This window comes from Amphiprion ocellaris, chromosome 5, assembly GCF_022539595.1.
Source record: "Amphiprion ocellaris isolate individual 3 ecotype Okinawa chromosome 5, ASM2253959v1, whole genome shotgun sequence".
Lineage (NCBI taxonomy): Eukaryota > Metazoa > Chordata > Actinopteri > Pomacentridae > Amphiprion > Amphiprion ocellaris.
In genome coordinates, this window is record NC_072770.1 from 39,954,343 (window position 1) to 39,971,140 (window position 16,798).

General features: G+C 46.4%; 1 protein-coding gene across 6 annotated transcripts in view; it reads left to right on the plus strand.

Moving 5' to 3' along the window:
• Window positions 1–16,798, plus strand: part of pik3c2b (phosphatidylinositol-4-phosphate 3-kinase, catalytic subunit type 2 beta) — a 66,569-nt gene that overhangs the window by 21,575 nt on the left and 28,196 nt on the right. For all 6 annotated transcript variants that reach the window (XM_055010628.1, XM_055010629.1, XM_055010630.1 and 3 more), the window contains 15 exons: window positions 311–471; window positions 542–662; window positions 2,705–2,816; window positions 2,999–3,078; window positions 3,778–3,841; window positions 4,052–4,198; window positions 6,101–6,134; window positions 10,755–10,950; window positions 11,062–11,184; window positions 11,618–11,785; window positions 12,449–12,563; window positions 13,742–13,884; window positions 15,304–15,492; window positions 15,624–15,717; window positions 16,281–16,375. In XM_055010628.1, coding sequence (XP_054866603.1) covers window positions 311–471; window positions 542–662; window positions 2,705–2,816; window positions 2,999–3,078; window positions 3,778–3,841; window positions 4,052–4,198; window positions 6,101–6,134; window positions 10,755–10,950; window positions 11,062–11,184; window positions 11,618–11,785; window positions 12,449–12,563; window positions 13,742–13,884; window positions 15,304–15,492; window positions 15,624–15,717; window positions 16,281–16,375 — 1,842 coding nt within the window. The remainder of the gene's footprint in view (window positions 1–310; window positions 472–541; window positions 663–2,704; window positions 2,817–2,998; window positions 3,079–3,777; window positions 3,842–4,051; window positions 4,199–6,100; window positions 6,135–10,754; window positions 10,951–11,061; window positions 11,185–11,617; window positions 11,786–12,448; window positions 12,564–13,741; window positions 13,885–15,303; window positions 15,493–15,623; window positions 15,718–16,280; window positions 16,376–16,798) is intronic.

The following is a 16,798-nucleotide window of genomic DNA, read 5'->3' on the forward strand; positions in this document are numbered from 1 at the left end:
ACTAGGGGCAAACTAAAGGGACGTCAAGAGGGGAAGTCAGTTGTGCAAATGAAAACACCAGCTCACCCCGTCAGGGTCCCCCCAGTCAGACTACTATGACTTCTTCTATACCTCCTGATTAATGGTACTATGACTCCTAGACCTCCTGATTAATGGTACTATGACTCCTTCTAGACCTCCTGATTAATTGTACTATGACTCCTTCTAGACCTCCTGACTGATGGTACTATGACTCCTTCTAGACCTCCTGATTGATGTTACTATGACTCAGTGATATTAAATGCTGACAGCACGGTGTGTTTGCTTCCAGGCTGCGTTCGGCGTACCCTCACAGCGACCAGTCAATGAACGCCGGTTTCGTTTGGTCGCCGTCGGTCGGCCATGAGGAGCTCCATCAGGCTCTGGGCGTCAGTGTGAAGGTCACGGTCATCAGCGAGCACTTCAGAGAGCCTCTGACCTTCACCTGCGATGGTAAGATGCTGCGTTCACGGGCACCGCCCTGTTGTTTCTACCAGAACCTGAGCTCCAATGTTTGTTCCAGGCTCGTCCACCGTCGACCTGCTCATCTATCAGACTCTGTGTTACGCTCAGGACGACCTGGACCATGTGGACGTGGACGGATACCTGCTGAAGGTCTGCGGACACGACGAGTTCCTCAGCAAGTAAGACCTCAGGACTTCTTTATTTATCATTACTGCATATAGTCAATGTCTAATAGTTGTGACCAACCAGCTACCAACACTAAAGTTCACCCAGAAGGACCTTTTAAAGTTTCAGAAACCAGAACCACATCCAGGAACCAATGATTGTTTCTAGGACTCTTAACCCTTTAAGCGCCAGAGTCGCAATATTGCAACAAGCAACATTGCTGAACATAACAAGCTATAGCTGCAAATATGGTGCCTCATGTAGTTACTACTTTACACCAGGAGATGGCGGACATCTGGAACTTCAATCTGAGCATCATTTGTGGGCGTGTTTTCATTCAAAGTTTTGGAGTTTATAGAGTTTGAAAACCGCCTCCCGGTCGAGGACATGAGGGTCGCAGTCAGAGCGCAGCAGAGCGCACGACAGCGCGAGAAAACTCACCATTCTGAGAGGTTTGTTCACTGTTGACAAAGTACTTCGTCAAGTAATGGCTGACTCAGATTCTGAAGAGGAATATTCACCCTCTGATGAAGATGTTCAGTCGTCCAGTGAGACATAAAGGGACGCTGCGTCTGTGCGTAACGACAGCGAGTCCGCGCTCCATGACAGTCCACAAGCAGCACATACTGGAGCCGATGCTTTGCTTCACCGTGTCCGGGGTGGCAGGAGGGGATGTGGTGGATGTAGCAAGGGGTGGTCAAAACACCGCTAATAGTGAGGTGGGTAGCGGGGATGCAAAAAAACGCGGAAATAGCGGCAGACGCGGGAGAAAATGCACTGATAATAGCGGCGGAGGCCGCAGTGGCGTTCACGGCCCCGCCGTAAATGACGGTGGTGATGGCTGGGTTTGCTTGAGAGATGAGGAACAGTGTCACAAGTGGATCAGACATTTTGATGAGCCTGTTGGGTATCGTGGAGAAAGGAATCTGACAAATTCTGAGCCAAGCAATGCCATCTTGATCGATAAACATCTGTGAAAGTTATAATCCATATGTCCGCCGACTGGTGACGTCATAATATGCAAATTAGATGAGTGAACTTACTCCCATCACAAACTTTGGATCATATTGATGATTTTACTCATTTACAGTTTGTATTTATCTCTAATCATTTTCAAGTTACAACCTTTTGGAAAAGTGATATCAAAACTGAATATTTTATTGAAAAAACTGTGGCGCTTAAAGGGTTAACTGTTCACACCAGGATACATCCCATAATACTGATGGTTGATTGTAGAGGAAATAAACAGAAACTAGATCCAGTGTTCAGACTGAGACACCTGGATGGATCATAAACTGATCTGGGGTCAGTTTTTACCAGAACTCAGATGTGTTTTTGTTTTTGAAAAATTGGTCAAATTACATGAAACTTGGTTAAAATTACACAAAAACTGTCCCAAATTTTTCAGTAGTTGTCAAAAATGTCTCAAAAACTGTTTGAAATGACAAAAGATGTCCAAAGTTAGACTAAATTATCCCCAAATTATTAAAATTTGTCCAAAAAATGACAAAAACCTTCCAAAATGACAAATTATTCCCAAAAATGTTCAAAAGGACCTGAAACTTTGTCCAAAATGACTCGAAAATTGTCCAGAATTGCTGAAACAGAATCTGTTTTTCTGCCAGTTCTTCCAACAAGCTGCACATCAGACAGGTCTCCTCACTGTCTAATTTTAAAACCTTTCTTAAAACCCACCTCTTTTCTTTGGCATTTCACACCACGTAGGTTTGTTGTTTCCATGTGCACATATATTATATCTGGGATGGGCAGTCTTTAGTCTATTTATTGTTTGTTTTATTGTGTATTTTGTTTTTAGTTCTATTGTTTTTATCTAGTTCTGTTGTTTTTATCTTAGTTTTATTTTTATCTTTTGATCATGTTTTTACTCTGTACAGCGCCTTGATCAACTCTGGTTGTTTTGAAGTGCTTTATAAATAAATTTGATTTGATTTGATCTCTGTGTGAAGAGACTAAATGTGACCAAATGTAGCAGCTTAGTGGTTTCTGAACCTGCTCCTTAGGGTTTCTTCTGAACATTAATGAATCTGTCCTGCAGCTCTCAGACTCTGGCCAGTCTGGAGTTCGTCCAACAGTGTCTGAAGTTTGAGTGGGATGTCCGACTGTTTCTGACCAAGAAGTCCTCCATCAACACGGAGCTCAGCCGCACGGTGAGAACATCTCCATCTCCATCATCTCCATCATCTCCTTCATCTCCATCATCTTCATCATCTCCATCATCTCCTTCATCTCCATCATTCCTTCATCTCCATCATTCTTCTTCTACCTTCATGTGTTTCTCAAACAGCCGGTTTCCTCCCAGTAATCAGAGCCTCTGGTTTGTGATTGGCAGAAAGAAGATGATGACATGGCGTCTACCATGAACCACAGCATCCTGCTGCAGGAGCGTTCAATCAAACAGACTGTCACCAGGTGAGGGCGGAGCCTGGGACGACTGGAGGGACTGGAGGGACTGGGGGGGACTGGGGGGACTGGGGGGGCCTGGGGGGACTGGCGGGAGTGGGAGGACTGGGGAGACTGGAGGCAGTGGAGGGACTGGGGGCACTGGAGGCAGTGGAGGGACTGGGGGCACTGAAGGGAGTGGGAGGACTGGAGGGACTGGCGGGGTCTGGGGAGACTGGAGGGACTGGGGGGGACTGGAGGGACTAGGGGGGAGTGGGAGGACTGGAGGGAGTGGGGAGACTGGAGGGACTGGCGGGGTCTGGGGAGACTGGAGGGACTGGGGGGGACTGGAGGGACTGGGGGGACTGGGGGCACTATTGGGGACTGGACAGACTGGGAGAACTGGGGGGACTGGGGTGACTGGGAGAGACTAGGGGACTAGTAGAGACTAGGGGGACTGGGAGAGATGGGGGACTGGAGGGATTGGGGGAACTGGAGAGACTAGGGGGACTGGAGGGACTGGGGGGACTGGGGTGACTGGGAGAGACTAGGGGACTAGGAGAGACTAGGGGGACTGGGAGAGATGGGGGACTGGAGGGACTGGGGGGACTGGGGGACTGGAGGAACTGGGAGAGACTGGGAGGACTGGTGGGACTGGGGTTGATATCATTGATCCGAACTCATGTTGTGTTATTGTTGTGTGTCTGTTTGTGTTGTTGTGTTGATCAGGGAGGCTCTGACTCTGCTTCTCGACACTTTTCATAACGAAGCGGAATCCTTCCTGCTTTCAGAGGTAACACAACTACACAGCACAACACAACAACAACTACACAATGACTACACAGACCCACAACTACACAACTGTTACTACACAACTACACAAGAACTACTACACAACTACACAAGAACTACTACACAACTACTACACAGACACACACCACAGACACACAGCATCCTCTCCGTCCTCCACCCTGACCCCATCCTGCCGTCTGTCCGTCTGTAGGTGGAGCTGCCGCTGCATGTGGAGCGTCTCGTCCAATCAGTGAAGGCGCTGTGCAGCTCGCTGGCTGCCGTGGAAACACCCGACGTGACGGCGGCGCTCAGCCAGCTCCCAGCATGCCCCTGCCGGCTGCAGCCCAAAGTCCTGAAGGTGAGAAACCAGATGTTCAGAGACCAGATGTCCAGAGACCAGATGTTCAGATACGAGATGTCCAGAGACCAAATGTCCAGAGACCAGATGTTCAGAGACCAGATGTTTAGACATGAAATGTTAAGAGACCAGATGTTTAGACATGAGATGTTCAGAGACCAGATGTGCAGAGACCAGATGTTTAGACATGAGATGTTTAGAGACCAGATGTTTAGACATGAGATGTTTAGACATGAGATGTTCAGAGATCAGATGTTCAGACACGAGATGTTTAGAGACCGTATGTCCAGAGACCAGATGTTTAGACACGAGATGTCCAGAGACCAGATGTTCAGAGTAGGGCTGCAACTAACGATTATTTTAATAATCAATTAGTCGGCCGATTATTTTTTCGATTAATCGATGAATCGGATAAAAAAAACAACACATTTTTAATTTCCACCGCTTTATTCAGAAAGAGAAGATTTGGACTGACAGAGCAAATAAGATCATTGTAGCGAAGCCTTCGTCTTCAACCATCGACAGAGGCCTCATCTCAGTGACCATCATGTTGAGGATGCTCTCAGTCAGGACAGATGCTTGCTGTGGTGGACATGATGTCTTGCTCATCATGAAGCCTGTCGTTTGCTGTTCATGAAATGAGAAAGATAGTATAGTTTGAGTATGTATTATAACACAATTTACAACAACTCAGTAATTATCTGGTTTTATTTGCAGTATTAGGTTAAGGCAAGTAAGTAGTCCAAAGAGCAAAACACAAAGTATGCACGCACGCATGCACGCACACACACACACACACACACACACATACAGATAGATAGATACATAGATAGATAGACAGATAGATAGATAGATAGATAGATAGATAGATAGATAGATAGATAGATAGATAGATAGATAGATAGATAGATAGATAGATAGATAGATAGGACAAGCACCATAAAAAATACTACATACTAAATAAGTTACTTTAACCCCTGTTTGGTCTAAATGCAGTTCATCCTGCCTCACTCCAACACAGACCAGTGTCTTCACTCAGACTTTGTGAGAAAATTAAAACTTGAGGCTTAATCTTTAAATTATTATCACCATTGTGGGCAAGTTATGTTTATTTATAAATCATATTCAAACCCTGCTTAAGCTGATTAAAGTGAAATAAAAGTTTCACACGCGCGCGCACACACACACACGTGTCCTGTCACTGTCATTAATCAGCTAACAAACACTAGCATCAGGAGAGCTACCAGAAAGACTAACATTACGTTTCCTCACTGTAAAACGGAACAAACGTAGGATACTGTAGTGACTTACCTGCCGTTGAGCTGTCATCGGCGACTCCAACGTGTTTCCGTTTCGGGTGCTGCATCATTACCGTGGTGCTCCCGTACATCATATCACTTTTGCAAAGCTTGCATGTTACGCATGTTTGTTGTTTTGTGAAGTGTGAAATGCTGCCACACTTTTGAGGATTTCGGTCTGACTGTTTTCTCCGTGTCGGTCATGTTTGGTTGAAATTACTCTGAATTTACTTTCGCTTTGCCGCCACCTCGTTCTGTTCAACTCGCTCTAGAGGTGGAATTATTTTAAAAAAACAAAAAACAAAAAAACTTTATTTCCGTCAGCCAGCATTGACAAAGCTCTGCAGGTGAAGTAGACGGCTCCGCGACATGGCGAGTGACGCACGAATCGCGCGACACAACGAATCGATAATGAAATTCGTTGCCAACACTTTTAATAATCGATTATTATCGATTTTATCGATTCGTTGTTGCAGCCCTAGTTCAGAGACCAGATGTTTAGACATGAGATGTTTAGAGACCAGATGTTCATAGACCAGATGTCCAGAGTTTACAGGAGGAACCTTCAGGTCTGGTTCTAATCTGTCTGTGTTCTGTTCCTCAGGACGCCTCTTTGCTGGCAGTCAGAGAGAACAGAGGTACCGACACACCTGTCCACCACACCTGTCCACTGACATTTTACCTGAATCTTGTTTGACATTTTACCTGAATGTTTTCTGAGAATTTGTCCATTTTCGATTCCAAAAACCTGTGAAACGATTTTAAAGGTTCTTTTTCTCCTGGACTAAAACCAGCAGAAGCGTTTGATCACATCAGAATGATTGGATGGATCCAGGAGAGGATCCGTTTATTATTGGTTCCTGAAAATGGGTCCATGTTTATTATTGGTTCCTGAAGATGGATCCATGTTTATTATTGGTTCCTGTAGATGGATCCATGTTTAATATTGGTTTCTGAAGATGGATCTGTGTTTATTATTGGTTCTTGAAGATGGATCCATGTTTATTATTGGTTCCTGTAGATGGATCCATGTTTATTATTGATTCCTGAAGATGGATTCATGTTTATTATTGGTTCCTGTAGATGGAGGACGTTCCTGTAGATGGATCCATGTTTATTATTGGTTCCTGAAGATGTTGTCTGTGTAGTTTCTCATTCATCCAGGTCATGGTTATCCAAAGTTGTTTAAATCAATCCAACTGGACTTAAAGAAGGTTCCTTGAAGACGTTTCACCTCTCATCCAAGAGGCTTCTTCAGTTCTGGTGGTGGTTGATGTTGCCTCAGCTTATAACCTCTGTGAGGTGTGGTCAGTGTTATTCACATTCTGACGACCATTGCCAAGACCCACCTGGCTCCTCAACGATGGTCGTTAGGAGCCAGGGAGTGACAAAGGGGGTCGTTGAAATGCGAGTTTCACCGAGCCCTCGTATGCTAATGGTGGTCGTTAGCATGAGTCACCTCACCTGAGTCATTCTGCTGAGTAGTTCTTTTGGGGAGTTTTGAAAGGACCTGATTGTAAAATGGTGAAAGATGATGTCGCAGACCACCCCCCCCGTTCAGAGATGGCTTCTCCACTTTGACATGGATGGCTTCTTTCACGCCTCTCTCAAACCATCTGTCCTCCCTGTCCAAAATCTGAACATTGGTGTCCTGAAATGAGTGTCCCTCTTCCTTGAGGTGAAGGAAGACCGCCGAATCCTGTCATGAGGAACTGGCTCTTCTGTGTTGAGCCATACGCTTGTTAAGTGGCTGTTTGGTTTCCCCTATGTAGAGATCTGAGCATTCCTCGCTGCATTTAACTGCATACACCAGGTTGCTCTTCTGACTTCGTGGTGTGGGGTCTTTTGGGTGGACCAGTCTTTGTCTGAGTGTGTTATTTGGCTTAAAAAAGACAGGGATCTGGTGTTTGTTGAAAATCCTCCTCAGTTTTTCAGACAGTCCAGACACATACGGGATCACTATGTTGTTTCGCCTGTTCTCCTTCTCTTCAGTTCTCACTGGGTTGTTCTCCTTTCTGGATCTTGTGTGAGCCTTCACAAAGGTCCAGTCAGGATATCCACAAGTTTTCAGTGCCCCTTTCAGGTATTTGTGTTCTTTTTCCTGGCCTTGGGTACTGGTGGGTAACTTGTCGGCCCTGTGTTGCAGGGTCCTGATGACCCCTAGCTTGTGCTCCAGTGGGTGGTGAGAGTCAAAAAGCAGGTACTGGTCCGTGTGTGTTGGTTTCCTGTAAACCCCAACACTCAGACTTCTGTCCTCTTCTATGTGGACCTCACAATCCAAAACGGGCAAACTGTTGTCCTTCACATCCTCTCTGGTGAACTTGATGTTGCTGTCCACAGAGTTGATGTGTTCGGTGAAAGTTTGCACCTCCTGGATTCTGATCTTGACCCATGTGTCGTCCACGTATCGGAACCAGTGGCTCGGTGTTGCTCCGTTAAACGACGTCAGGGCCCTGTGTTCTACTTCTTCCATGTACAGATTGGCCACAATAGGAGCTACTGGTGAGCCCATGGCACATCCATGTTTCTGCCTCTAGAAGCTCCCTCTGTACTAGGAAATAGGTGGTGTTCAGGCAGAGGTCCAAAAGTTGGCAAATCTGGTCTGGGTTGAGGTTTGTTCTGTCACTGAGAGTGTTGTCTTGTAAAAGCCGCTGTCTCACTGTTTCCACCGCCTCCATTGTAGGAACACGTGAATAGGGAGGTGACATCGTAGGATACCATGGTCTCATCCGTATCCAGTCTCAGTCCTCTCACCTTTTCCACAAAGTCCAATGAGTTCTGTACATGGTGGGGATTCTTCCCCACCAGCAGGGACAAGATGGTGGCTACATGTTTGGCAATGTTGTAGGTGACAGAGTTAATGCTGCTGACGATAGGCCTGAGGGGGGCTCCTTCTTTATGAATTTTTGGGAGGCCGTATATGCATGGAATGGCATCCCCAGGGTACAGGCGATGGTACTGCAAGCTGTTTATTGTTTGTTCTTATGAGACGCTGAAGCGTGACCCAACCAGCAGCTACAAAAAGAAGGTTGTGGATTGCCTACAGAAGCTACAGAAGGGGGAAACAGGAAACCAACACACACGGACCAGTACCTGCTTTTTGACTCTCACCACCCACTGGAGCACAAGCTAGGGGTCATCAGGACCCTGCAACACAGGGCCGACAAGTTACCCACCAGTACCCAAGGCCAGGAAAAAGAACACAAATACCTGAAAGGGGCACTGAAAACTTGTGGATATCCTGACTGGACCTTTGTGAAGGCTCACACAAGATCCAGAAAGGAGAACAACCCAGTGAGAACTGAAGAGAAGGCGAACAGGCGAAACAACATAGTGATCCCGTATGTGTCTGGACTGTCTGAAAAACTGAGGAGGATTTTCAACAAACACCAGATCCCTGTCTTTTTTAAGCCAAATAACACACTCAGACAAAGACTGGTCCACCCAAAAGACCCCACACCACGCAGTCAGAAGAGCAACCTGGTGTATGCAGTTAAATGCAGTGAGGAATGCTCAGATCTCTACATAGGGGAAACCAAACAGCCACTTAACAAGCGTATGGCTCAACACAGAAGAGCCAGTTCCTCAGGACAGGATTCGGCGGTCTTCCTTCACCTCAAGGAAGAGGGACACTCATTTCAGGACACCAATGTTCAGATTTTGGACAGGGAGGACAGATGGTTTGAGAGAGGCGTGAAAGAAGCCATCCATGTCAAAGTGGAGAAGCCATCTCTGAACAGGGGGGGTGGTCTGCGACATCATCTTTCACCATTTTACGATCAGGTCCTTTCAAAACTCCCCAAAAGAACTACTCAGCAGAATGACTCAGGTGAGGTGACTCATGCTCACGACCACCATTAGCATACGAGGGCTCGGTGAAACTCGCATTTCAACGACCCCCTTTGTCACTCCCTGGCTCCTAACGACCATCGTTGAGGAGCCAGGTGGGCCTTGGCAATGGTCGTCGGAATGTGAATAACACTGACCACACCTCACAGAGGTTATAAGCTGAGGCAACATCAACCACCACCAGAACTGAAGAAGCCTCTTGGATGAGAGGTGAAACGTCTTCAAGGAAACTTCTTTAAGTCCAGTTGGATTGATTTAAACAACTTTGGGTTCCTGAAGATGGATCCATGTTTATTATTGGTTTCTGTAGATGGAGGACGTTCCTGTAGATGGATCCTTGTATATTATTGGCTCTTGTAGATGGATCCATGTTCATTATTGGTTCCTGAAGATGGAGGATGTTCCTGTAGATGGAGCCATGTTTATTTTTGGTTCTTGTAGATGGATCCATGTTTATTATTGGTTCCTGAAGACGGAGGACGTTCCTGTAGATGGATCCATGTTTATTATTGGTTCTTGTAGATGGATCTATGTTTATTATTGGTTCCTGTAGATGGATCCATGTTTATTATTGGTTCCTGTAGATGGATCCATGTTTATTATTGGTTCCTGAAGATGGATCCATGTTTATTATTGGTTCCCGAAGACGGATCCATGTTTATTATTGGTTATTGTAGATGGATCCGTGTTTATTATTGGTTCTTGTAGATAGATCCATATTTTGTATTATTTCCTGTAGATGAAGGACGTTCCTGTAGATGGATCCATGTTTATTATTGGTTCCTGAAGATGGAGGATGTTCCTGTAGATGGAGCCATGTTTATTTTTGGTTCTTTTAGATGGATCCATGTTTATTATTGGTTCCTGAAGATGGAGGACGTTCCTGTAGATGGATCCATGTTTATTATTGGTTCTTGTAGATGGATCTATGTTTATTATTGGTTCCTGTAGATGGATCCATGTTTATTATTGGTTCCTGTAGATGGATCCATGTTTATTATTGGTTCCCGAAGACGGATCCATGTTTATTATTGGTTATTGTAGATGGATCCGTGTTTATTATTGGTTCTTTTAGATAGATCCATATTTTGTATTATTTCCTGTAGATGAAGGACGTTCCTGTAGATGGATCCATGTTTATTATTGATTCCTGAAGATGGAGGACCTTCCTGTAGATGGATCCATGTTTATTATTGGTTCTTGTAGATGGATCCATGTTTTTTATTGGCTCCTGAAGATGGAGGACGTTCCTGTAGATGGATCCATGTTCATTATTGGTTCTTGTAGATGGATCTATGTTTCTTATTGGTTCCTGCAGATGGATCCATGTTTATTATTGGTTCCTGAAGATGGATGCATGTTTTTTATTGGTTCCTGTAGATAGATCCGTGTTTCTTCTCTTGTTGCAGAGAAAGTTGTGGAGAAGCTTACGGCGTCCATCCTGGACCTGGTGGAGCTCTACTGTAGAACATTTAATGCCAACTTCCACCCGACGCCTCAGAGCCTGAGCTGCACGGCACCGGTTCAGGAGGCCGGCCTGGTCACCAACGTGCTCTCCTTCAACGTGCATGCCGCCCATCGCATCCCCATCACCTGGGCAGCCAGGTACAGTTTGCTGCCATCAGAGCTGTAGAAATGCTGCTCAGGTAGATATCAAGGAAGCATGTTTAAATCATGACGACATCACCCCCTGTCCTGCTCTCTCATTGATCACAGCTACGAGGGTTTTTTCCTGTCCTGCTCTCTGACTCATGGAGGGGCGGAGCTCTGCGCACCACAGCACACCAGCAAACAGCCGGTCAGCAAATACCTGTTTCACCTGGTGGTGTGGGACCAGAGGTACATACCCGAGCTCACCTGTTGGACACAGCGTCGGTTACCATGGTGACGTAGCTTTGTAGCATCGGTTACCATGGAGATGTAGCTGTGTAGCGTTGGTTACCATGGTGATGTAGCTGTGTAGCATCGGTTACCATGGAGATGTAGCTGTGTAGCGTTGGTTACCATGGTGATGTAGCTTTGTAGCATCGGTTACCATGGTGATGTAACTGTGTAGGATCGGCTACCGTGGTAATGTAGCTGTGCAAGATCCGTTACAATGGAGATGTAGCCGTGTAGGGTCGGTTTCCATGGAGATGTAACTCTGCAGAGCTCTGAACAGCCAATCAGGTCCCTGATCTCCAGCTCAGTATCTGAAGAAGTTTAGGTCATTGAGGTCCAACTAATGATTGTTTGGATGAACTGTAACTCTGCCCCCTGCTGCCCCCTACAGGGTGTGCTTTCCGGTGCAGATCAACCAATTGCCCCGGGAGTCTCAGCTGACGGTGACGCTCTATGCCAGCTGCCTGCCGCCACCTGGTGGCGCCGAGGAGAAGGGGAAGCAGCGGCGCAGCATCGAGGCTCTGGGCTGGGTCACCATGCCGCTGTTCAACTTCAGGCAGTGAGTCACACGACACCTCTGACATCACACATGATCAGGATTCAGACCTCCTTAAAAAGAATCATTTCCACCTTAAACTGGTGCAGAAAGATCCAGAAGAAAACAAGAACTTCAAGGTTTGTTGTTGACAGTCGTCTGGGAGAGGAAATCTATTAGCATCTGTTAGCATTGGTTAGCATCTGTTAGTTTCTATTAGTGTCTTTTAGCTTCTATTAGCATTTGTTAGCTTCTGTTAGCATCGGTTAGCCTCTATTAGCATTGGTTAGTATCTGTTAGCTTTTATTAGCTTCTGTTAGCATCTGTTAGCTTCTGTTAACATCTGTTGGCATTGGTTAGCATCTAGCATCTGTTAGCGTCTGTCCTGCTCTCTGTGCTCATTAAACTACATTCCAGTCCAGCTGAACTGCAGTACAGCTGCTCTGTCAGGCAGCAGAACCAGGATGAACCTGATCCTTCACGTCATTATTTTCTTCCTGCAGCAGGAAGACTGTTTGGACTGATAACTGTGTGTGTGTGTGTGTGTGTGTGTGTGTGTGTGTGTGTGTGTGTGTGTGTGTGTGTGTGTGTGTGTGTGTGTGTGTGTGTGTGTGTGTGTCTGTATGTGTGTGTTTCTATGTGTGTATCTGTATCTGTGTGTGTGTGTGTGTGTGTGTGTGTGTTCAGTGTCCTGACATGTGGTCGGAGGTTACTCGGTTTGTGGCCTTCAACTCCAGGAAGAAGTGGAAACGCTCGTACAAGTTCTCCCAACTTCAGCCAACCAGACAGCGTCATCCTGCAGGCGAGTCTCAACATGTATCTAAACCTAATAGAACCTCCTCAGAACATCTGGTTCTTCATCTCCAGTAGCTCTGTGATCAGAGATCTACCTTCATACTGTGAGCATTTCCAGAGTTCCAGGTCCTTAAAGTCCATAGAGGAGAACATCCCCTGGAGAAAGTTCTAGAGTAGACCTACCGACAACTGGACAGTTCTACTCTAGAACTTTCTCCAGTTGTCGGTAGGTCTACTCTAGAACTTTTTCCAGTTGTCAGTAGGTCTACTCTAGAACTTTCTGTAGTGGTCAGTAGGTCTGCTCTAGAACTTTCTCCATTTGTCGGCAGGTCTACTCTAGAACTTTATCCAGTTGTCGGTAGGTCTGCTCTAGAACTTTCTCCAGTTGTGGGTAGGTCTGCTCTAGAACTTTCTCCAGTGGTCGGTAGGTCTACTCTAGAGCTGTCTCCAGTTGTTGGTAGGTCTACTCTAGAAGTTTCTCCACGAGACGTTCGCTTTTCCTGCTTTCCAGTCTTTAAGTTTAGTCTCACTTAGAACATTCCAGGTCCTTGAAGTCCATAGAGGTGGATCCAGATTTATCACTTTTTAATGGACATTTCAAGAACTTCATCAGTCCAGCAGATAGAACCATGAAATTTAGGAGGAGAAATATCTGAGTTCTGGTAGAAACTGATACCAGATCAGTTTTACATCCATCCAGGTGTCCCAGGTGACCAGCTGTGATCATCAGTATTATGGGATGTATCCTAGTGTGATCACTTTAGAGTCCTAGAAACAATCATTGGTTCCTGGATGTGGTTCTGGTTTCTAGAACTTTAAATAGTCATTCTAGGTGAACTTTAATGTTGGTAGGAGGTTCGTCAGAACTATTAGAGACCATGGAAGGAGCATTTTATCACCTCGTATACTTACCTGTCTGCCTATTTGTCTACCTGTTTGTCTACCTGTCTGCCTGTATGTCTACCTGTCTATCTACCTGTTTGTCTGTCTGCCTACCTGTCTACCTGTCTGTCTGCCTGTCTGTCTGTCTACCTGTCTGTCTGTCTACCTACCTGTCTGTCTGTCTGTCTACCTGTCTACCTACCTACCTACCTGTCTACCTGTCTGTCTGCCTGTCTGTGTACCTATCTACCTGTCTGTCTCCCTGTCTGTGTACCTGTCTACCTATCTGTGTACCTGTCTCAGGTGGACTTCCCCACCTCGTTCTTCGAGGTCCGGTTCAGTACTCCGTCTCCAGCAGAGTTCTGTCCTCAGTACAACTTCTGTCGACTCGACACCATCAGTCAGATACAACTGCAGGACGTCCTACACAAGAAGGCCTTCTTCTGGTCAGACACACAACTACACACACAGATACACAACTACACACACAGACACACAACTACACAACACAGACACACAACATGGACACGCAACTACACAACATTGACGCACAACTACACAAACCAGACACACAACTACACAACACAGACAGACAACACAGACAAACAACTACGCACACAGACACACAACTACACAACAGACACACAATTACGCGCTACAGACACACAACTACACAACTACACACACAAACACAACTACACAACACAGACACACAACATGGACACACAACTACACAACACGGACACACAACTACACAAACCAGACACGTCTACACAACTACACACACAGACACAGAACTACACAACACAGACACAACCACACAACTACACACACAGACACAACTACGTAACACAGACACACAACTACGCAACACACAACTACAAAACAAAGACACAACTACACAACACAGACACACAACTACGCAACACACACACAACTACAAAACAGACACACGACATGGACACACAACTATACAACACAGACACACAACTACGCAACACACACACAGCTACACAACTACACACACGGACACACAACTACACACACAGACACACAACTACACAACACAGACACACAACATGGACACACAACTACACAACATGGACACACAACTACACAACACAGACACACAACATGGACACACAACTACACAACATGGACACACAACTACACAACACAGACACACAACTACGCACACACACAACTACGCAACACAGACACACAACTACAAACAGACACACAACTACACAACACGGACACACAACTACACAACTGCACACACAGACACACAATTGCAAACACAGACACACAACACAGACACACAACTACGCGACACAGAAGCACAACTACGTAACACAGACACACAACTACGCAACACACAACTACAAAACAGACACAACTATGTAACACAGACACAACTACATGACACAGACACAACTACACAACACAGACACACAACACAGACACACAACTATGCAACACAGACACACAACTACACACACAGACACACAAGTACACAACACAGATACACAACTCAGACACTGATCCCTGAACAGTAAATTGTGTAGACGTGTGTGTTTGGGTTGTTTGTCGATGGATCATCAGCTGGAGAGTCTGAATGTAGGAACTGCACAGTCTGTTGTGTATCTCTGTGTATCTGTATCTGACTCTGTGTGTGTCTGTATCTCTCTGTGTGTCTCTGGGTCTCTCTGTGTGTCTTTGTGTGTCTGTGTGTATCTGTCTCTCTGTTGTGTGTCTGTGTGTGTCTCTGTGTCTGTGTATCTCTGTATCTGTCTCTCTGTCTGTGTATGTCTGTTGTCTATCTGTGTCTGCCTCTGTGTGTGTATCTGTCTCTCTGTGTCCAGGCTGACTGTGGAGGACCGCCATCTGCTGTGGGAGAAGAAGGCCTTCTGTCAGGCTGAGAGTGCAGCTCTTCCTCTGGTCCTAGCCAGCGCCCCCTGCTGGCAGTGGGCCTGTCTGCCTGAGATCTACGCCCTGCTGAGACAGTGGGCCTGTCTGGGACACCTGGATGCCCTGGGACTGCTGCACGCCTCGTACGTCCTCACCTGTCTTCACCTGTCCTCATCTGTCCTCACTTGTCCTCTGTCCTCACCTGTCCTCCAGTGTTCCATACAGTTGTCCTGTTTGTAGAGGTTCTGACCCGTCCCATGCTCCTGTCCTTCAGGTTCCCAGACCAGGAGCTGAGGAGGACCGCGGTCCAGTGGATGGACTCCATCTCTGACCCGGAACTGCTGGATATTCTTCCTCAGCTGGTCCAGGTAACAGAGACTCAGTCTGGAGAACCTGAAGGTTGGAGGCTTGGTCCATTAGAGGATCCCCGAATGAAATGGCTTCATTAGGTTGAACTGCAGGCAGTGTTTCCTCAGAGAAGATCCATTCAGCATGGTGGAACATCTTCTAGTAGTTGGAGATCCATCCAGCATGGTGGAACATCTTCTAGTAGTTGGAGATCCATTCAGCATGGTGGAACATCTTGTAGCAGTTGGAGATCCATTCAGCATGGTGGAACATCTTCTAGTTGGACATCCATCCAGCATGCTGGAGCATCTTCTACAGATGATGAACAGAGTAGAGAAGAAGGATTTTTTTTAAAATAGAATGAAGTGATTTTGAGGAAACACCAGTTTTAACCTCGGATGTTTTGTCCTGATGGAACCTCATCATGCGCTCAGATACCAGCTGGACGTTCTACATCTGATCTTCTCTCTGCTGGTTTCAGTTTCTGGTGTCATTTTGGTGATTTTATTAAAAAGTTTTGTTTTCTCATTAAAACTTCACATCTGTAAACATTAAACATCTGTCTGTCACCTGTCTGTCCCAGGCTCTGAAGTACGAGTGCTACCTGGACAGTTCTCTGGTCCGGTTCCTCCTCCGGAGAGCCATCGGAGACGTTCGGATCGCCCACTACCTGTTCTGGTGAGCTGCAGTCCTTCACCTGTAGACTGGTTTAAGTCTGGGTCCAGGTCTATCCTCCTGGTCCTAGTCTAACCTCCTGGTCCTAGTCTAACCTCCTGGTCCAGGTCTAAACTCTCGGTCCAGGACGAACCTCCCGGTCCAGGTCTAACCTCCTGGTCCAGGTGTAGCCTCCCGGTCCAGGTCTAACCTCTCGGTCCAGGTCTAAACTCCTGCTCCAAGTCTAACCTCCTGGTCCTAGTCTAACCTCCTGGTCCAGGTCTAAACTCCCGGTCCAGGTCTAACCTCCTGGTCCAGGTGTAGCCTCCCGGTCCAGGTCTAACCTCTCGGTCCAGGTCTAAACTCCTGGTCCAAGTCTAACCTCCTGGTTCTAGTCTAACCTCCCGGTCCAGGTCCCCCTCCTGGTCCAGGTCTATCTTCCCGGTC